The sequence below is a fragment of the Bactrocera neohumeralis genome, chromosome 3 (genome assembly GCF_024586455.1).
Source record: "Bactrocera neohumeralis isolate Rockhampton chromosome 3, APGP_CSIRO_Bneo_wtdbg2-racon-allhic-juicebox.fasta_v2, whole genome shotgun sequence".
In the NCBI taxonomy this organism is placed as follows: domain Eukaryota; kingdom Metazoa; phylum Arthropoda; class Insecta; order Diptera; family Tephritidae; genus Bactrocera; species Bactrocera neohumeralis.
The window spans coordinates 39,238,795-39,261,892 of record NC_065920.1 but is presented as its reverse complement, the minus strand read 5'-3'; the positions used below and the strand labels follow the sequence as shown (position 1 = coordinate 39,261,892).

Genomic DNA, 23,098 nt, shown 5'->3' with positions numbered 1-23,098 from the left:
AACTCAGAAACCAGCTTGGATCTAAATGTGGTATAAAATTCATAGGCGGAACGATTTCTTAATCGTGTCCTAATCCACCACTGCTTTGGCTTTCTTTGCTGAGTCCAAACTTTTAACGACATAGAGCGAAACGTCATCTGACACCAAAAATTTACGACAGTTTTTAAAATGCACTGCTATATCGACATTTGATCAGTTTTCCTGTTGTTTGATGAACAACTTTTCGTTGAGGCAGTTTTTGTTGTCAGTTATTTTGACTAATTAAAACCAGGCATATTTAATTAAATTATTCATTAGTAGGTATAAGCATACCTCTTACAACTTCAACGTCGGAATCATTTTGTTGAAATTGATGTTTAGACCAACTAGAGTATTTGCGGCTTAGTGAGATTTAACGAAATAATGACCAAAACGTTTATTAACATCATTGATCAGAGATGACTAGGTTGAAGATTCCTAAAAGCGTTGAAAACAAGGACAGATTTCAGGAAGACTAATAAAGTCAAGTCGGCACGGTGGATGACTTATCAAATCGATGTTTTGAGGGCTCGTCTTCGATGATTGGTTTTCCTGATTTCTTGAAAGACAACTGCCAAACAATGATTGTGTACCACTGAGAATTTACCGTTTTTCATTGTTCTAAAGGTAAGGTTGCGCCATGCAACCATTTCTTTGAAAGTGGATTCGACTCATCTTGAAACACCCATACAGTCGACTGCTGTTTAATTTTGGCTTATATGCGTAATATATTCTTTCACGATACCATAGACGCAAGCCTTTTGACTTGAATCAATGCTAATCCCACATAGGCTTATAGTTTTCTCAATCTCATAATAGGTCACATGACGATCTTACAATGCAAGTTTGCGCACAGTATCAATAGTTTCCGGAAAAATAACTTATTTTGAACGACCTTCACGAAATTCGTTTTGTTGACGCTACTACGTATATCGCTAAACACTGGTCTTACAGTTAGGTATTATAAGGCATGTTTCCTACTGAACGATGAAAATTGACAGTATGATTCAATATGGTGCAATTAAATCATTGGTTTTTGGTATATGTGCTGAAGCAGAATCTTGTTAGGAGATATAATGCTCCATTGAAGTGAGTATTGCTTAACTGCTTTACCACATCATCTTAAACTCGATGACCGTTGTAATAACATTTGTTGCTTCTTTGGACGTTTTTGCGTAGATTTTGTCGTTTTGCTTATTAAAAACTTATTCAACAGTGAAAATTTTGTCATAGCCATTGAAGGCTTCCGCGCGTTATCCAAAGTTGAGTAGTTGACGAAGGGTAGGCTTTCGTGTGGAGCTCATCTCGAATAAGTCTTTATTTTGATCTGGTCGATATATCCATTTCTCTTGATATAATTTTCTTGTTTTCTAAGAGTATTTCTGCGATTGCGTTCGAAAACAGTTTTTACTGGCTGAATTGGTTGGAACCATGTGAGGACGACTACTTCTTTTTCTGTCATCTACAGTAGACATTCTGGAAAAACTATCAGTAAACAACTTTCTTGAGATATCAAAGGCTCAGTTATGCATACATCACAGCACTGCATAGACAAACATTAAATGTGAGACTTAACCGTCGTTATAATTCACACTGCCCATAGAAATTAAGCTGTTTTTAATATTTTGGAGAGCACGCAAACGTAAGTAATCATCAATGAAAATTTCAAAACAGGCGCAGAGAAAAAGCTATGTATGCATAAGCGAGCCTTCACCTTTTTGAGCTTGGCTGAAAATTTGGTAAAAAACTCACGAAGAATCGAAATCCGGAGTACACTACACTTCGATAATCGAAGAAAACTTTCAAAAAAACTTTGATTTTTGACCAGCTTTGACATGGTGTTTTCGGCTTCGGCTCACCTTTGCCATGATATTCTGCCGACCGATAGTCTGTTTCCAAGACTCATCGCCAGTAATAATATGTTTCATGACATCCTTGTAGAGGAGTAGGAGAGCATTGTTTCACAAACGTTAACGCAACGCTATTTTTCGAAAAAATTGAGATTATGTGATTTTAGAACCAATCGTGCTTTCACTTCTCTTAGGCCCAAGGGATCTTTCAAAATGGTTTTCACTGATCTTTCCAATATTCCAAAAATGTCAGTAAGATCTCTGACTATTAATCGTCAATTCTTACGTACAGGTATTGGTACTTTATTATTTTATTGACGTGTTGATCATCAGTGTATAGTGATGGCCGTCCTGGACGTGGTTCGTCGTCAACGCGTTCTCGACCCTCTTTGAATAATTTGTGCCAATCAAAAACCCTCGCTTGCGAAAGCCTTTTCTAGCATTCTTAATGTTTCGGCACCAGATTTGATTCCGCACACAAAATCTTTGTTGAATAATTTCACTCATCGTAAAAATCGACGAATGCACTTTATGTACTTCAGAAAGACAAGCGTATACTAAACTATAATAATTATTATATGATGTACCGACAATCACACCAACCTAGAAAAAAAAAATTCGGGGAATAGGTTTTCGCGGAAAATGGAGTCGATATTTTCGGTAATTGGGGGCTTCAACATTTTTGATTGAAGAATTATAAGAGCAAATTTTATTTTTCTATTTGTATACTGGAAAGTGAAAGAATCAGATGGAATTTAAAACTATATACAAGTCGAAATTGATCAATCGGGTCCCGAGATATGTGATTTCACCGAAAAGTGGGCTGTGCAATGCCTGTAATCCAATTTTTACCCCAGTTTCCATAAAGCCCTGTCATATGGTAGTAAATATTCACATGTCTGGGATATTGTTTTATCACGATTTTAGTAGTTTTTAACCGTTAATGGGGAGTGAGCAGGGCTATCATCTAATTTCAATCATTTTCATACTGTCGGTAGGAGTTCTTATACATCAATTTTGTTTTAAAATTGTCAAAACTTTTACCGAAACGTTTCAATTGATGAAACAAGTTTATGGCGATAATTGCCTCTCCCGTATCAGAATGCACGAGTGGTTTCAACGTTTTCAAAGTGGTCGTGAGGACATAAATGACGATCAACATGTGTGCCAATCAAAATCTGTGATCACCGAAAATTCCAATTGCGTGAATTCATCAAAATCAGCCGAAATCATCATTGAAATTCATGAAAATGGAATTTAACATCTCCAAAACATCGATTTATTGCATTTTAACCGAACATTTGGGTGTGTGGGAAGGTGTGTGCACGGTTTGTTCCGCACACATTGACTGACGACCAAAAATTTATCTCATCGATCGACGCTTGTGGCCGATTAATTGACCAAAAATCACATTTTAACCATTAACCACTTCCCGTATTCACCTGATATGGCAACGTGCGACTTCTTCCTTTTCGGAAAAATGCATTTGCCATGAAAGGAAAGCGTTATGCAGACGTAGAGGCTATTCAAAAAGCTTGCACCGGCATAGTGGCAGCCATACCAGTCAACGAGCTAAAACACTCGTTCGACATGCTTTTGGAAAGTGCAAAAAGCTGTATTGAAGCAGAAGGAGACTATTTTGAATAAAATAAATTGATTTTGCCGAAAAAAACCATTTGTTCTGTTTTTTAAGGTCCTGTTTACTTTGGAACGCATCTTGTAATATTTGAGCTTTGTAAATTTGGTCCTTGTTGATTTAGTGGTTTAGTATAAATGTACATATATTAAACTTATTAGAGAGCGGGGCACGCCCACTTTTTGAAAATGTTTAGCTCACAGATGCCCCTTGTTAATGCTATCCCCTGTGCTAAATAAAAGTTCTATATCTCATTTTAGTGCTTAGTTATGGCACTATATACATTTTTGGTTAATGGCATTTTGTGGGCGGGGCAGTGTCCGATTACGCCCATCTACGAACTCGTAATTTTTTTCTAAGGAATGCGCATAGACTGACGGATGGACATACAGACACCCGGATTTCGACTTTTCTGGTGATCCTGATCATTTATATATAATATAAATAACACTATATCTATATATAAGAGATACGTACAACCGCTGGATAAACAAAACTATTATACCCTGTAACAACAATTTACACACAATTTTATTTATATAACTAACACATTAACCGATATATTTGCCATAAAATCCACTAAAATAACGAAAACCGTTTCCGACGTCACCCATTTTTGTGGTATGTACTCTGTGGTGGATGGTACTCTATCACTTCGAACTGGGGAGGAATGGTTTCGACTATTCAGAGCGGGTGAAAACGACACCATGGATAAGCCAACCGGCGGAAGACCTGTGACGACGTATACAGATCAAATCATGGAAAACATCGAGTTAGACCGGCATGTGGCATCTCGTGACATCGCCCAGAAAATGGGAGTTAGTCACCAAACCATTTTAAACCATCTGCAGAAGGCAGGATACACAAAAAAGCTTGATGTTTGGGTGCCGGATGATTTGACACAAAAAAACCTTCTGAACCGAATCAACGCCTGCGATATGGATCACATACGACAATATCAAGTGAAAACGATCGTGGTCGAAGGCCGGTGAATCGTCCCAAACAGTGGCCAAGCCGGAATTGACGGCCAGGAAGGTTTTGCTGTGTGTTTGGTGGGATTGGAACGGAATCATCCAATATGAGCTGGTCCCATATGGCTAGACGCTTAATTCTACCATATACTGCGAACAACTGGACCGCTTGAAGCAGGCGATCGACCAGAAGCCTCCAGAATCGGCCAACAGGTAGGGTGCAGTGTTCCACCATGACAACGCCAGACCATACACTTCGGTGATGACTCGTCAGAACCTACGGGAGCTCGTATGGAAGGTTTTATCGCATCCACCATATAGCCCGGACATAACACCAAGTGATTACCACCTGTTCTTTGTTGGTGTAAAGTTGAACTCAAAAGAGGCTTGTGAAAAGTGGCTGTCCGAGTTCTTCGAAAATAAGGAGGGGGTCTTCTACGCGGGGGGTATTATGAAGTTATCGTCTAGATGAAAACTGATTGTCGAACGAAACGGCGCATATTTGAACTAAATCCGATTACTGAAACAATTTTTATAAAGCATTGAATAAAGAGCAAAAAAGCGGAAGGCAGATATTTGACAACTGCTGAATTGATTTTTTCCCATTTTTAGCACCCGGTCTCACTAAAAAGAAGAAATGATAGGCGTTTGAATTCATTAAGATATCTTATATCTCTTGACCGATATTTTTCTTATGAAAACTGTCATATGCATTGAGATCCCAAATTCAGTATTATATTAATATATACATTTTGAGGACACTACTTGAGTAAAGTTTATGTCGATATATTGATTGATGCTTAATTATTACATTATACATTGAAAAAGTCTCATGGAATCAGTTAAGAAGGTAGGTGGGAGATCGGAAGAGCCCGGCGCTCTGCAACAATTTTTGCAGATTTTTTCTCCAAAAATTCACTACAATTATCCCCGGACCCAGGTTTTCTCTCTACGACCCTGCATGAAAATGTGTATTAATTTTATATAAAGAAAACCTTATTTTCATTGTCGAAATAAAGGTTTATTTGTGCTTTTTTTTCAATATGTATATAGTTCAATAAATGAAGTTCCAAAAACGCATGTGCATTATAATTATTGTTAATCCGCGATTTAGTTTGTAGAAGTTAGCAACTTTTCTGCTCGAATTTACATAGATACATTCATATATGTATGTATATGTATGCACATACATACACATGTGTATAAGGACCGTACATTACTATCTGCAGAACGGTCTTCCAGAGGTAAAATCCTGCGTCTCTAATTCAACAACAACAAAAAGGAATACGCTAATAGCCACAATTGTGCAGTCTTGTGGGGCTGGCTGAAGACACTTACACGCACATACGTGAACGTGCAAAAGTACGAACGTTTCCCCGCATGGATAACTTGATATCATTTTACAGCAGGAGAAACATTTGGCACCAGATCAGCACCACAGAGTCGTCTGTCCACACACAATGCTCACTGTACAATCACATAAATAAAACGCCAAAGCATTCACACAACCGCACACACATATCCTTATTTGTAAGTTTGTTTGCATACTTTAGTGCAGTTGTGTGTAGCGGCGCGCGTGCGTATGTGTGGGTGTGTGCAGGCGTGTGTCACACACAATCGCCATTTGTTTCTTTGGTCTGTTTTGGTGTGAAGCGCGCGCGTGCTTTTTTCACCGTACTTGACTCTAATACCAACCCACAAGCCTACAACCCGAAGCTGAACGCAATTTCATGCGCCCTCCCCATCTTAACGACACTACTTATAAATACCAAAAAACGACAAACGATGGTTGACTGGCTGCCATTGCTGCCACCTACTACTTTTGCCACTTGTTTTTGCTTTTTGGCATTATTGTTGTCGCGTTGTTGTTGTTTTGTTGGCGTCCTTATAACAGTCGTGCCGAGACTATAATGCCGCAGTCGTCTTGCATCTTCCCTTGTTTTGTGTTTTGCCTTTTCTTTTTTTTTCTTTTTTATTTGGTTTTTGCCTCGTTGGCCTGTTTGTTCATTCATCCGGGGCTTCGTCTGCAGTTGAACAGCGCAGTTGTTAAGCAAAGCAGCCAGCAATCGTTGACAGTTTAAACGTGCGAACGACCCACCTCATCACAGCCCACAACGCACGGACCGACCGTTTCTACGCGACCGACCAAATGACTATAACCACAGTGGGATCAACGTAAAAGTATTTCTCCACAATGTAAAAACAAAAATAATATTTTTTTAATTTGCCACAATTCTTTTAATTCAAACTTTAGTAAATTAATTAAGTTCGATATTAATCAATATATGTGATGTAAAGTAAACAAGCCGTCTAATAAGAACTTATCTAGTAGGCGGCTACTGTCAGTTTTAAGCCGAAACGGAGTCCTAGTTTTGTTGTGACCGCTTGCAGAAGTGTACCTCTGAGAATTTTATCACAATGAAAAAGAAGAGAAAAAGCAATATCGGGAGGTCATTCACCGCTTACCACAAATGTGAGACAAAAGTACACGATCATACATATTGCCAGCCCGCCAATTGAAGGTGCGCGATATAACTAAGTCAGTCGTCATCTCAAAAGGGTTGAGAAACCTGTCGACGCAATGGGTATCGCATTTAGAAGTGGATCGAAGTAGGGTAGTAACAGTTACCCCATCCAATTTCCATAATTGATCGCTTTCGATTTCTGTTCGTTGGCCAACTTGAAAAAGACACTTGTTAATACATACTTTCTTAAATTATGATCCAAATATTAATCCCTGACTTCGACTAACACTAATTTAGTGCCCGAGTGATATATCAGTTATACAAAAAGATATGATATTTAAATTAAGTGAGCACATTGTACTGTAATAACCAGTCTACAATATAATAACAATTGTTTGATTCATATAGAATATTTTTATAGTAAGCAAACACTCGGTAATCGGGAGTTAAACCCTAGACCCTTCTTCTTCTATACTGTTGTAAACACCGCTTACGCGATTATAGCCGAGTTAACAACAGCGCGCCAGTCGTTTCTTCTTTTCGCTACGTGACGCCAATTGGATATTCCAAGGGAAGCCAGGTCCTTCTCCACCTGGTCCTTCCAACGGAGTGAAGGTCTTACTCTTCCCCCGGCGGGTACTGCGTTCGAATACTTTCAGAGCTGGAGTGTTTTCGTTCATTCGGACAACATGACCTAGCCAGCGTAGCCGCTTGACCCACCGATTAGTAATTATGTACTCTTCGCTATGTATTCTATAAACATAGTTGAGAATATAACAAATATTCATTCGGTATGAACCACTGTACACATTTTCTACAGCCATAACACGCATTCCTTCTTCCACTCTCCTGATCAGCAAAGCAGCCAGGCAACCAACCATTCATTTGACAGACTATCAGTTCGTCCGTTTCTCATACCAAACGAATTAGGCGCCCAACCACCCTCAGTTCACGCGCCCAGTAAAAGGCGAACACACGCTTCTACACACACATAACGTGCATGCAATTCATTCAATTGCCTCGCCGACATTTTCCGTCACGCGGCAATGTTGCCTTATGGCTTGAGTGTCGGCAGCCAGCAGTCGACAGTCGACACAACATTAGCATTGAAGTGCGCCAGCAGTTCGCCCACGTGTGCAAATGAACGCACAGTCAAACTCATTCATTACAAGGCACAAGCACACAAACCCCATAAAAGCACGTTGCTGGCAAACAACAAACGAGCGCCAACAGACCAACACACGCACGCACACAAACAGAGCAACTAACACCCACTTGTCCATCAAACATACACATTTACTCGCACATTTATACAATGTATGTTTGTATGTATGCACGCTCATATAACTGAAACGCCACGCACAGACGTCAGCTACACAAATTTCACATTTTTTTTCACACTCCATTCTTCACCCTTCGTCGCATACCGGACTCCGACCGCACTTCCTTTGATTTAGTCATTTTTCTCTCTGGCACTCTGGCAGCATTTGGTGCACTCAATGCCCCGGCCGTTGCGGCAATATGTACCTCCCCACGTTTTTCCTGTGGGGATCTTTTATTCGATTTTGTAGGTTTATTTTATTTTATTTTTTCTTTCTTGCCATGCCATGCCATGCCGCATATTTCTACAGTCGCCGCCAACCCCACCGTCGCATAACTTTCTTTCTGCCCTTACAAATGTTTCCAACTTTTTTGTTGTTTGCTTTTATTTTTTGCTGATATGTTCTTATTTTTTGCCTTTTTTGTTGGTTGGCACTTTTTTACTCTTCGTACAAAGCAAAGCCTTTTTTCGCTATTTTACGTGCACAAGTAATGGTGCTACAATTCAAGCAAGAGTCTGTTCACTTTGTTTCAAAACAATTTTAGCTTAGCCATGACATAAACTTTTTCCATTCGTTCCATAAACGGCCTGAGGCTCTCTGTTAATGGAAACAATAGTAAACCTACCTGGTGTTTTTAAAACGTGTGGTTTTCAATGAGGTTCAGTTTGCACGACGCAATGCGTTGCGTCCAATATTCGGTCGACATAATCGCTCAGCAGAGCCGGTAATTCCAGAAACCATGGATCGGTTTAACGCCACGTTTCCCCTAGTAGACAACCAGAAACAGCACACAGTGCGTACCGCAGACGCTATTGTTGCTTGTGGAGTATCCAAGAAGACCACAATGATCCATCCGATATCGCGCGTAACAATTGCAGCAGCGCTCATCCATTTAATTAAAGATTTTGCGGAAGGTCTTGGTTTGCGAGCTTACAAAATCCAACTCAGGCATGAATTGAAGCCGATCGACCATCAAGCGCGTCGCACAATCAATGAATGATCCTAAAACGGGGTGGCCACCGTTAATAAACAAAATTGTCGCATTTGGAGTGACAATAATCTACAAGCAGCTGGAACCTCCAAAAGTCACAGTTTGTTCCAGGAATATTTCTTCAAAAATGAAGTCGATCATAATGTTACAGTCAATACCTGGCTTAGAGGAGGTTAATGTCGATGTGAGTTCCAACTTTTTTCTACCCCCTTTGTGCTTTTCTTTGTGGAGTTATGTGAAGTCGCTTATCTATGCAGATAAGCCCGAGACGATTGGCACCTTGAAAGAAAATATTCGGCGCGCTATTGCTGAAAAAGAGTGAAACAAATCTTAACGTTCAGTTGGAATTTATTCGAGCCAGCCGTGACGCTCATTTGAATAAAAGTTGAGTATGTATTAATTTTAGCAGTGAAAACTCTATGTATGTATATAACAAGAAACTCGATATAACCAAAGTTTTTTTGGTTTGATTTATTATTCCTACATTTGAACACTCTATATAGCATCACAGACACTGTTTGTAACGAAATAAACGATACCGCGTGTAGCGCGCAACTGTTGGCTGCAGCACTGTGCTAAACTTTTGCTTTATTTGTTGCGGTACTTTGGTTGTTATCGTAGCGTGTGCCTCGATGCCTGACATTGCGGCACATGGCTCATGGTAAATGGTAGTCAAGTTGAGTTGAGACGAGTCGTTTGCTAAAGCTTAACATCATAGTCGCGATCGGCGGTCGGCGGTCGGTGGTCTGTGTATTCGGCGGTTGTTGCTTACCTACTTTCTGGCTACGTGCACAGTTGGTTGAATGGTTAGATGGCTGCATGCTTGGATGGTTTGGATGGCAGTCTAGTGAGCTGTTGGCTGTTGGCTGCTGTTTTCACTGACTTTTGTTTTTGTTGTTGTTGTCGTTGTCGTAGTCGCTGCTGCTGTTATATTGTTGTTGTTTTTATTGTTGGCATTATTGCTGGTGGCGGTTATGGGGATGGTGTTATGTTTGCTGTTTTCATCCCAGAACGCCACTTTCAGATGTGAAGTCGTTCAAGTCGGTAAATTGAAGGCGGAACAAGAAGGAGCGCAACGACGGAAAGAGGTTAACACCGGGGAGGCCAAAGTGCGCGCGGGTTCTAAATTATACGCTATGATTGTGGCAAGGGATGTACAATTTGTGTGTGCGCACGCCAATGCCTTTAGTTATGTTTGCTTGTGTGTGATCTGTGAAGCTCGGGTGTCTGTGTTTATGTGCATTGTAAGCTCGACTAAGCAGCACTTGGCAGGCAAGCAGTCAGCTTGCGCATCCGTTTGCCGTTTTTGCTGTTAGATTGCATGCATAGTGCCTACGCTTATGTTGCCCCGCTGCTATGTTTGCCACTTGGTTGAACGTGGGTTGTGCTTATGGATGCGGGTGGTCGGGCCGCAGACGAGCAAGTTGATGGCGGATTGTTGAGGTACTTGGCTCGTGCGACACCGTCTGTGTACTCGACTCTACGGACATCCAAACATACATATGGATGAGGGTTTGTGTGTGAATTGCTGTGCAAGTTTGTGTGCACGTGTATTTGGCTTGTGCGGAATAATGTATGTGTTCAATGCGGACGGCGTGTCGGCTGGCCTCTGTAGTATCTCTCTACCAATAAATATGTATATGTGTGTGTTTGCGGTATAGGTCGTAGCCACTGGCAGTGTGCGCCAGTTACTCACAATTTTCACCGACCCGTCTTTTCATGTCACACCCGGCTTTTGGTCGACCGTCGGCCGTCGACTCAACAGTAGCGATGATGGCAAGCAGCCTGGTCTTTTTGGGATGCACGAGTATTGGCGCGCACGTCATACATCAAGGGGCGGCATACGCAAGCAAGGGTAGTTTAACAAGACTGTATGTATATGCACAAACGTATAAGCATATGGGTTGGGTTGGTAGACTAGTGGAACGATGAGACAGTGAGTCGGTCAATTGAATGGGTTTTGTCGGCTACGTTTTGATATGCGTCGGTTTGGTTTGGTCAGGTTGGTCCGTTGATTTCTTTCGGTTTGGGACGGCTTGTCGTTATAGGTATGAATGTATATACATATGTATATATGTACATGTTATACGGTTGGTTGGGTAGTAGGCGCGACGATAGCGACTAAAAGCAAAGAAGCGTCAGACGTTGAAGGGAAAGCAGAGAAATACATTTGAGTACACACGCCAAGGGAATTCCACCCTGACACCAAGAGCTCAACAAGCAGCGGCGGCAAATACCGTAAACGGCAATTTCAGTTTCGAAGGTGTCGGAGGCGGGGAAACAGAAAAGCGTATACGCAGACGAAACTTCAGCAGCAATTGTAAAAGCTACCAAACCATAATGTGTGTATGGCCCTGTGTTAGACAGTGTGGATCGCAGATCCGCAATGTTGACGTTTTTTTGTTTCTCTAAACGTCGTTCTGCGTTGTTATAAATTTAAACGGTTGTATGTACATACATACACATATGGGAATAGGTGGGCTGTAGTGTAAGCGCTTGACGAGCCACACGACATCTCTGGAGCCCAGCAGTCGACGCACATTGTATTATTTGTCTTTAAAGTCAGTTGATAGATGTATGCCAAGTGATGCTGTTTGTGAGGCGTTGGGCTAGTTTGTCAAACATTGTGCGAAATGATGCGATTCTATCACGATCTACATTATAAAATGCTAAACTATAAATGCAACTAAGTGTTTTAAAGATTAATACAATGGATGGCATTGGGTATATCGCTTTAAACTAATGCATTTGTCAATTGGCATTGCTTGTCTTTTGCTGGCGAATCGGAGACATATGTACATACATCAAACTACTGTACGTAGCTAATCTTTGTAGTCATATTGCAATTTTAGTGCCAGACGTTGTACATCACATACGTCATCATCATCCTCTTCACCGTGTTGGCGGTGCTCTCGTTTTGCTGAACAACGCCGATGTTGGTGTCAGGTCGTAAGTCGATGGCATAGTCGTTGCGTCGTCGTGGTTTTGCACGGGCTTTAAGTCCCAACGGTTGCCGCCCAAACGCCCCAGTGGCACAGCCGCGTGCACACAACTTGCCACAACCAGTCAACCAAGGAACCAACCAACAAACTGGCGAATGTTGCCATTACTTGGCGTTGGCGCATGTTGCTACTGCTACTGGCATTGCTCGCGCCATTCTTGTATTCTTTGTTGTTATTGTTCTTGTCGTTGCTATTATTATTATTGTTGTTGTTGTTATATTCGTTTCTGTTGTTTTGCTGGTGGTTAGCTGACTCCAATCTGCCGCGCTCAGCTCAGCTCAACTCAACTGAACTGAACTGAACTCGAGTCGACTCGGTATGCGACATGCGGCATAGCATGCCACTGTTGTGATTCGCTTCGACACACATGCATACACATTCATATGTATAGTATGTATATACGTTCACATGAATAGTCGTATGTTTGTATGTGGCGCATGGTCGTCGCAGTCGTCGGCGCGGCCAGGATATTTAGAAAAGCACCAAGGATAATGATTCAGTTTTGATTTAAATTCTGTTAGTTCGTCGTGCGACGTCTTGGCGTGTGGACGCTTCGATACGTTTTCGTTTCGTTCGAATTTGCTTATTTTTCGTGGTTAACATCGTTTAGCGAAACATTCCATTTGAACGCATTGTGCTTAAAGCAATTTAACACATCCACGTTATCGTCGGCACCGTCGCTGACACAGTGCTAGTGTAACTACAGACGTAATTGCCGTTTGTGTCTGGCCTCAATGCGGGGTATGGTGCAGTTGTGCGGGTGGTAGTATTTAATTGTAGCCTACAAGTTTGTTTAAAACACACGAGTCAGCGCGCTTTCAATTTCGTTGTGTTCAACTTGCGACGGTTGTTCGCCTACAATGCATACGCACTTGTAGAGTACTCGGATTGTGACATTGCTATTTCCGCACAAACTTAAGACGGCAAAGGCAAAGTGACGTTGTCTTTGATAGCCACTTGCCTTGTTTGCTAATGGACTAAGTGGATTCTTAACAGTGTGGTGATCATGTGTACCGTGGACGCATCTGCAACATTTCGTTTCTTTGTTTAGTTACGGATACGCGGGGCTTTTCGGCAAACATGACAATATGACAGCAAAACGCGACAAGGATTATGCTAAAAGTAAAACATCAACTGGTAATAAGAGTTTAACAATTTATGTGATTATGATTTTCTAAACACAAAATTGCTGTGATTGATAACGATAATGATAATGATAATGATCTCATTGATTATAATTGGTTTATTGTACTCGTTAAAATTATGGCATAAGACTTCAAAAATATTACATTTTCACATACATATTTCTGTGTCCTAACTAAGTGTGTTACATTCTTAGATTGAATATAATATCCGTTTAGACCACTCTTTATACCCAGAACAGGGTATATTAAGTTGGTTACGAATTTTGTAACAGTCGATTTAGCCATGTCCGTCTATTTGTATATATAGTATGTCAACTAGTGCCTCAATTTTTTGAGATATCAATCAGAAAATTTTCACAAGTATTTTGCTTCTCAAAACGCTGCTCATTTGTTTAAACCGCCAATATCGGACCACTATAACTATAGCTGCTATCTATCAAAATCCAGTCCTTGAATGGAAAACTTTTTTATTTGACGAGATATCTTCACGAAATTGGCAAGGATTATCAAAGAGAAGAAGAAATTGCTTAGATCGGACTACTATAGCATATAGCCATACAAACCGTCCAAAAACAAGATAAAGATCTTTTTATACAGATATGCCGTGAGAAATGCACCTCTCAATGCATTTTAACTTCTATGCTGCCGCGGCTAATGTGTTTTCTTGTTTTTGTTTTTTTTTTTTTGGGGGGGGGGTACCACTCAGACCGATTCAAGCTGATCACAAACTCCTTTCAATATGTACAATGTAAATGGGTTTGTTCACCGTCGGTATGACGAAAACGCATACTAACATCGTTGATCGTACGAAAACTTCGCCCAAATCATTCCATAGGCAGTATAAAACTTGTAACATAGTATGTATAGTAAGTCGGATTGTGGTCATAAATATGCTAATATTATTATTGGGGTGCATTTTTCAATTTAATTTATTTCTTGAATAAATAATTTATAAATTTGTCCAAATTTTGTAAACCTTAAGACTGTGATATTCGTATAATATACTCTTCAATAAAAACAATATTTAACATTTTTATTTAAAAGAATATGAAAATAGGTAGAGATTATGAGGAACACCTAGTGTGACAGCCTTAAAATGACGATTTTTGGGGATTCTAAGCAAAATTATCTCTAAACAAAAACAAAAATTACCCCCTAACAAAAAAAGGTATGTCCTGTCGAAATACGAAAAAATCGGGATTGATTTAGCAATCAATGTGGCTTTGACTTTTTACCTGCTTTCTTAAAGTATAAGTTAACTATCCCTCTTAATTTGATATAGTAAGGAATTTGTTACGGAAAGCTACTAAAATTATGTTATCTGCCACCGTAACCTAAAACAATGGCTCTTTTGGTCCTCACTCAGTACTTTTGTTGTCTTATATAAGTATAATATACACCATATCAGTATGATTTATCGTTCAGCATTTCTAAAAAACAAAAAAAAACAAGTAAGGAAGAGTTAAGTTCGGGTGTCACCGAACATTTTATACTCGCATGATAAAGTGATAATCGAGATTTCATTATCCGTCATTTACATATTTTCCAAATAGCGTATTTGTGTAAAGTTTTATTACGCTATCATCATTGGTTCCTAATGTATGTATTATACAGAGAAGGCATCAGATGGAATTCAAAATAGCGTTATATTGGAAGAAGGCGTGATGTTAACCGATTTCACCCATATTTCGTACATGTCATCAGGGTGTTAAGAAAATATTATATACCGAATTTCATTGAAATCGGTGGAGTAGTTCCTGAGATATGGTTTTTAGTCCATAAGTGGGCGACGCCACGCCCATTTTAAATTAAAAAAAAGCCTGGGTGCAGCTTCCTTCTGCCATTTTTCCCTAAAATTTAGTTTTTCTGACGTTTTTTGTTAGTCGGTTAAGCACTTTTAGTGATTTTCAACATAACCTTTGTATGGGAGGTGGGCGTGGTTATTATCCGATTTCTTCCATTTTTGAACGACTCTACAGAGTTTGGTTGACATTGGTATAGTAGTTTCCGAAATATGTCCAAAAAACTTAGTAGGGGCTCACTTTTCCAAAAAAATTACGTCCAAATATGCCCCTCCCTAATGCGATCCTTTGTGCCAAATTTCACTTTAATATCTTTATTTATGGCTTAGTTAGGACACTTTATAGGTTTTCGGTTTTCGCCAATTTGTGGGCGTGGCAGTTAGCCGATTTGGCCATCTTCGAACTTAACCTTCTTATGGAGCCAAGAAATACGTGTATCAAGTTTCATCATGATATCTCAATTTTTACTCAAGTTACAGCTTGCACGGACGGACGGACAGACAGACATCCGAATTTCAATTATACTCGTCACCCTGATCACTTTGGTATATATAACCCTATATCTGACTCTTTTAGTTTTAGGACTTACAAACAACCGTTATGTGAACAAAACTATAATGCTCTTCTTAGCAACTTTGTTGCGAGAGTATAAAAACGAAACTCACAATCAAACTCACAATTAAACATCCAACTAATAGATCTTAAAATCGAGTTTAAAATAAAGTATGTTGAGGTCCTACTTTGGAAGAATTTATTTTTTATGACTTGTGGCAAAAAGTTTAAGCGAGAATTTTTGAAGCACGAGAAACAATAAAACTAATATATTACATCCTTTCAAGATTTAATTTCTTATTAGAATTAGAAGTGTTAGTAATGGAATACCAGTATCTTCTGTTCTGGAAATGCTTACTAGTAATGTCGAGTTATGTTCAAATAATCAATATTAGATAACTCTGTCATCAGGTGACATAATTGTTAGCAGAGTTTCGGATATGTCGGAAACTTGAGAAATATCGAATAATCGTTACTTTTTGTAGAGTGTCTTACTCAGAAAATTACGTTAATTTACGTCGGTTGCGAAAGTTTTATAGTTCGGTCTAATTATAAGTAATCGTTTACCTGTTGTTCACGAATTACCTTCATTTTCACTTACTCACAACAGTATTTGTAGAACATAGACCAAAAAATTTCAGATCAATCAAGAGATTATATAGTTGTTTTGGAGAATAATTCTAATGTTACAAAGATGAATAGAAGTGTTCAAAATCTTGCTAATTGTGTCAACCTTATGCAAAAATTTTAATTCTGTAACTTACCGTCATGCCGTTTCCGTTTAAGAAGACTTTTCAGGTATTTAAACATTTTATCAAATATTAAATGTTTGAGTTATTTTAAAGAGTAAAATTAAACTCATTGAGTAGTACTACTAACTAATTTACTAACCTTTATTAACCGCGACGGCAATAATAAATGTATTTCTCTATTTGAGCTTTTTCAAATAATTGTGGATATTATGAGAAAGATTGGAAAAATGTTAACTCTTTTCCTCTTTCACTCCAATACATGGTATACATTCTCTATCTTTATTAAATCTCATCTCATAATTCATTTAGTGTAGTTCGTAATAACTTAGCGGTCTTTGATTCTTTATATTATAGAATCTGAAGAAGATTTGATCTCAAGATCCATTCTTCTTTTGTGGTGTTGGTATCATAATTTTAAACAAGTAAGGAAGGACAATGTTTGGGTATAATCAAACATATCACACTCCTATAACTTGCCAGGACCAAAGCCATGGAAATACCTTAGGGTGCAAAGCGTCAACCAGAGGATCGGAATCTAAGCAATTACATATATAACATATATTTATACATATGCATATAACTCATACACTGACCACCATATTTGGCATAAGGTTTGTTAGAGTGACGAAAATAATTATATGTAGCACTATATGGGAATTTGGGTTATTCGTAAACAAATTTCACATATTTTTAACGTTCAAATATAATACATATATCTAATATTCTACGTTCAGTTAATTTTGACGAAAGTTTGAAGATCTTATATTAGGTCTACAGAAGATGGTATTGACCCGATTTTATCTATTTTTATGGCAATACTACACGCAATTAAAAGGCTCCTCACCTACAATCACCAATCACATGGAATAAAGTCAAACGGGTATTCAAAAAACGTTATATTGGTTATATAGAGGTTAGGTCAACTTTACACCCAATTTTATCCATTTTAGGCACAAAGATACACTGTTATGAGTAAAACACGCTCTCTCAATTGTAACTAACATATTGGCCGATATATTTTGGTATAAAGTCACCCGAAAGTTCGAAAATCTTTATATTAGGTATGTAATGAATAATTTTCTCTGAATTTCAATTATATATGTATCTCACAAATTGACCGATATTTTCTGTCAAAAGTCAACTATAGATACTGGCGTCCGAATATTCGGCACCTAGAGGATTGCACACTATCGATAAGAGTTCTTATCAGAATTGTCTTAGCGTATTTGGTAATTTTTGCTTGAACGATTTGAGAGATATGTACATTAAACGTATTAGGTTCACACGCCCAATTTTTTTTTAAATATTTATCCCACTGGTGCCCCTTACTACTGCGATCCTCTGTGCCGAATTATAGTTCAATATCTTAAGTTTTTACTTTAATGGCGTTTTGTGGGCATGGCGGTGATCCGATTACGCCCATCTAAGAACTCGTCCATACTTTTTTAAATAAACTAATATATGTATGAAGTTTCATTACGATATCTCAATTTTTACTGAAGTTACAGCTTGCAAGGATGGATAGACAGGCAGCCAGTCACCCGGATTTCAACTCGTCTCATCATCATGATCATTTATATATACATACAGTGTGACAAAAAAGTACCCGGAAATTGTAAATAAAAGGCAAAATATTTAATTATTCATCAATATTTTTTTTTGTCACCTTCTAAGTAATCCCGACCAGATGTAATACAAATATGCCAACGATTATTCCAGTCTTCGAAACATTTTTCATAAGAATTTTTTATGATGACCTTCAGCTCCTTCAGTGATTTTTGTTTTATCTCTTCCATCGACTGAAAGCGGGTTCCATTCCAATGATTGTTGACTCGTTTGCATGTCAAAACTCATAAACCCATGTTTCATCGGAAGTTCTGATGCTTTTCATGAATGTGGGTTGGGAATTCACACAATCAAGCAAGTCCAAAGAGACCTGTTTACGGTACTCCGTTTGGATTTTTATCCAGCTTCATCGGGAGGATTCGAGTAAGAGGAAGTTTGACTGTCTTTGAAGGCTTTGTACCACTCGTAGGCATGTGTCTTTGATAAAACTGCATCACCCTAAGCAATCGCGACGATTCCGCACACAATATTTGGTTAGAAATACAAAATTTGAGACAAATTCTTGTTCGATATTTTTATCCATTGTAAACCTGAGATATAATTCAATTACATTTTCCGGATGCTTTTTTGTTACAATGTGTATAACCCTATCGATCGATCGATTAGTTTTAGGTGATACATACAACCTTTAAGTGAACAAAACTATTATACTCTGTAGCAACATGTTGCAACAGTAAAAAATTTAGTGGCTTTGATGTTAGAGGCTGCTTCTTGTTAATTTTGGATTTCTGAAACCGAAAATGATAGTAAAATTTCCCAGCACGTAAGATTTTTTGTGTTGTAGCCAAAGGGTGTATGGGTCAAGCAACCACCATTTATTGAAGTGACGAACCTAATCTAAGGAAACGTCGGTATACCTATACAATATATAGTACATATATCTAAATGATCAGCTGAATGACGAGCTGGGTCGATTTCGCCATGTGGGTCTATCCGTCTGTTTGTCTGTATATATACGAGCTAGTCCTTCGTTTTTTGAGATAACGATCTGAAATTTTGCATACGTTCTTTTACCGAAGAGACACTTTCTTTCAGAAGCCAAGAAATACGACATATGATGACGTCTGGTTCAACGCCTTTTTTGCATGCGGGAATATTAAATTAACTTTCAATGGAATTTAGTTTATTTATTGGTTTTGGGCAGAGATCTTGAATATGCAGCAGCAGGAAGCAGGACTATTAGTTTCTTTTATTAAATATGCTTATAAGAATTTCTGAGGATAATTAGAAAATATATACATACTAGTGGATCCGGCCACGCGTTGCTGTGCTATACATTTTACACTATTATTCATATATTAAATTAATAATATATTGAAAAATTTATTTACGAATAAAGGCGAAAGCATTTGAGTAACGAAATAACGAATTTAAGGCTGCTTTCTCAATGTCTGGTTACCAGCCCCTCTTTCCAGTTAATAGAGTTGTTCGCTTAATACAATAGATTGTACTTAATAAGCATCAACTAATTGTGGGACCGACCAATGTGTATGGTCAATGGAGATATCCAATTAATAGAGCGTTCATTTCATAGTGCCTTCACTGTATTTTATTTTTTTATTTATGAATTATTTTTACTATCCTATCTTCTAAGTTGATTCGAACTGGACACAGAGTGCTAAATTTTTCTCAAATCGGTTCAGTAGTTTAGGTGTCCATCGCGGACAAACGACGTGACACATAATTTTTATATATAAAGATGTACATATGTATATACATATATGTATATACATTTTCTTCCGTCTATTCATGTTATCGCATATAATTTTGTAGAGACCTCTCATAAAAAAAGGATACAGTGAAACCTTACTACTGGATAGGACAGATAGATTTTATACCATTCGAACATCGATTTGTGTGTGAAGAGGTTTAATAAATTTACTCAATACGCATTTTTTATGAATACTTCTTTAACACTACTTTTAATTGTTAATTTCAGGAACAGGATTTTCTGCGTCAGCATCTACAGGTGCAGTAAAATCAATAGGTCTAGTCACATCATCACAAAATGTAACATCATCTCAGGACATTACGAAACGAACAAACAAGCCACTTATGGAAAAGCGACGACGTGCACGTATCAATCAAAGTTTGGCCATACTAAAGGCACTGATTTTGGAATCGACAAAGAATCAGTCAAAAACCACAGATGGACAAACCAAACACACGAAATTGGAAAAAGCTGATATACTCGAATTAACAGTGAGACACTTTCAACGGCACCGAAATCTCGATGACACAAGTAAAGCAAAATGCTCTTATTTTATATTTTCATGCTTTTATTTTTCAATTGTATACCTTTGTAGCCATTAATAAATACAGAGCCGGATATACGGACTGCGCTAGAGAGGTTGCACGTTACTTGGCCACGCCCGAACCTCCACCTTTGGGAAATATTCCTTCGCTGTCGGAACCGGGGTCAAAAGCACGGCTTTTACGACATTTGGACCAATGTATTGCTGAAATTGACATTGAGATATGCCCACATTCCACAGCGACATATGCCGACAGTCCATCCAGCAGTTGTTACGATATCAACACTGCGCCAAAGAAACCGTAAGTTTAGCATTCTTTTATAACATTTATCTTATTAAGACGATTTGTAGTCTCTCCTAAAACCGTCATATTAAATCATTACTTTTTTACTTTTTTCAGTCAACCGGACGATAACTCGTTGGACTATAGCAGCCAAGACTCAAACCCATTAGATTTCAGTAAAGCCGCCTCGAATGTTTTAACATCCAAAGCAAATTTTGTTAGTCCTACTGGGACGCCCGTAGCACATTCCACAAATTCACCCTGTTCGGAGCGCCTAGGTTCACAAGTAATTCTATGCGATATTTTTAAGGTCACATGCAATAACTTTCGAATTATTTTTCTGCACAGGATGAGAACAATAATCCCGATGGTCCTCAGGGTAGTGCAGGATCAAGTAGAAGTGATGCAAGTATGCGGCCAATGATTTCTGCTGGCGATATACCGAATGTAATCGATATCAATGCTGTGCAGAACTTTGAAGAACGCAGTAAAGTGAGAAAGCGTCTAATAAATTATCCGATCCAAAAACCTTAATAAATTAAATATCTATACCTTTATTTACCTAGCTGTGTTCAAATGTTTTGGACACATACAAACATCTTAAAGTAAATGACCCAACAGGGATCCTTGTACTTCCTCCACACTATGTTCAATTAGCAGCAGCCTTGGGTCTAAATACCCATCCTGTCATGGATGCAATTACCACTCGCACAGACTTCGAACGGCTGATCGAAATGAATCACGTGCCTCCATTGTCAGCTCAAATTGCCGGCAAACTTAGCACATATGGATCTCTACCCGGTGCTTTAGAGGCCGCACATGCCGCTGCTGCCTATGCAGCTACTACTATGGCTGCAAAAGAAAATGGTATGCCGGCTGCTAGTACAGCATCGCCAGTGATTAGTAACATCAATATGGAACGTCCTGCTTCTGTGCTCTCTAATGCAACTTCTGTTGCTTCAACCTCTGTGAGCTCTATGACATCAACCGATTCGCAGAAGAATGCCACACAACAGCAACATCAGCTAGCCCGCTTAGATGCTAGTGCAATATCGACAGTAGAAGCAGCACAATTGAACATGGTTAGCAATCCTCTTTCGGCAAATATTGCAGCTGCAGCAGCAGCAGCCGCCCAACACCAGTTGCATCTACTGCGGCCCAATGAAGCTCTAGCAAGGCAAGAGCAACAGCCGCAGGATGAAAATATGTGGAGGCCATGGTGAGCAGTGCAAATATGAAGATTACTTCAAATGCAGAATTCAAAGCTTCAAGCGCGTGACATTGTAAATACCAAAGATTTCTTATATATAAGCATCTTCATATATTTGAAGTTAGGGACATGTGTAAATTATAAACAAATACGTTTTTGTTAATTATTTAAAGACGTTTCGAACAGTCTTATATATTATTAATTGCATATATTGCTACATTCTTATCACAAAAGTTAATCAGCGCTGTGCATTACATGAAAATGGTAAGGCAGCATCTTTCCCAGGAACTCGTTTGGATAATATTATATTCTTTTTATTGCTATATTTTTTAAAGTATAACATACTTATTAAACAACTCGAAAGGTTAGAGATTAGTATGCACAAAACACAATCAGTTCGAGTGAAATTACATCACTAATTATTTTCTTCATGCGAAATTTTAATATGCCTCTTGTCCCTTTGATTGTTTCGTTGGCTGTGTGGCATGTAGCGTCGCCTTGTTGGGACCAATGGTCGTCCACATCAATATCCTCCAATTCAAGCACGAAAAATCACAATAATGGCGTTCATTCCGGTCTTCTCCGATACTCTGCTTTACAGCAGCGATATTTTTCGGTCCTCATTTGGCGAAGTCTCTGAGGCTGCACGTTATCCAGTCTGTTCATAATTAAACAGCAGACCAAACTGTGTACAAATCAAGTACCACCTGTCAAAAAGACCAACTCCGAAAAAGATATTGCCTCATCGAAAACCACACATCTAAAAAGAAAACAGCCGTTACCTAATATAAAAACTTCAAACTTCCGGTTGCCTTTATACCAAATGTATCGATCAACTATTAGTAAGATGACTTAGCAAAATTATGAGTAAAATCATGTAAAATGGTCCAAGATATGTACTACATACTTATATTGATTTCTGTTATTCCTGCAGACTTAATGCCGACTATGTCTGTCAGTATGTTGTGAGTTATCTTCATAAAATTGCAAGAAAACATATTCCACAGTATACTTGAGTCATGTTCAAAGTTAATGCAGTCAGTCCAGACCCCAATACAATACAAATATAGTGATTTCTTTCTAGCTGACTTAAAACCATTTATGTTGGTCAATATACTCGTATGTGACATTTCAATGAAATGTATATGTTTTCTTAAACAGAATGTGGCTTAGCCCTTCATATGAATGAAATCGGCATAGACCATGATTAAATACCCT

At 38.6% G+C, this 23,098-nt stretch overlaps 1 protein-coding gene across 1 annotated transcript; it reads left to right on the top strand.

Annotated features, from left to right (window-relative positions):
- Positions 1 to 12,686: 12,686 nt before the first annotated feature.
- Positions 12,687 to 22,271, top strand: LOC126752593 (hairy/enhancer-of-split related with YRPW motif-like protein). The gene is made up of 6 exons (XM_050463521.1): positions 12,687 to 13,392; positions 20,072 to 20,374; positions 20,439 to 20,688; positions 20,788 to 20,956; positions 21,019 to 21,162; positions 21,237 to 22,271. Exons 1-6 carry the CDS (start codon positions 13,344 to 13,346, stop codon positions 21,891 to 21,893), a joined length of 1,572 nt encoding a protein of 523 aa, XP_050319478.1. The 5' UTR covers positions 12,687 to 13,343; the 3' UTR covers positions 21,894 to 22,271.
- Positions 22,272 to 23,098: the final 827 nt, after the last annotated feature.

Bases quoted from the DNA above. Each gene is read 5' to 3' on its own strand.
- LOC126752593 (XM_050463521.1), top strand. From the start codon at position 13,344: ATGACAGCAAAACGCGACAAGGATTATGCTAAAAGTAAAACATCAACT. The intron at 20,957-21,018 runs GTAATTCTATGC...TTTTCTGCACAG, and splicing joins CGGAGCGCCTAGGTTCACAA to GATGAGAACAATAATCCCGA. The intron at 21,163-21,236 runs GTGAGAAAGCGT...TTATTTACCTAG, and splicing joins ACTTTGAAGAACGCAGTAAA to CTGTGTTCAAATGTTTTGGA.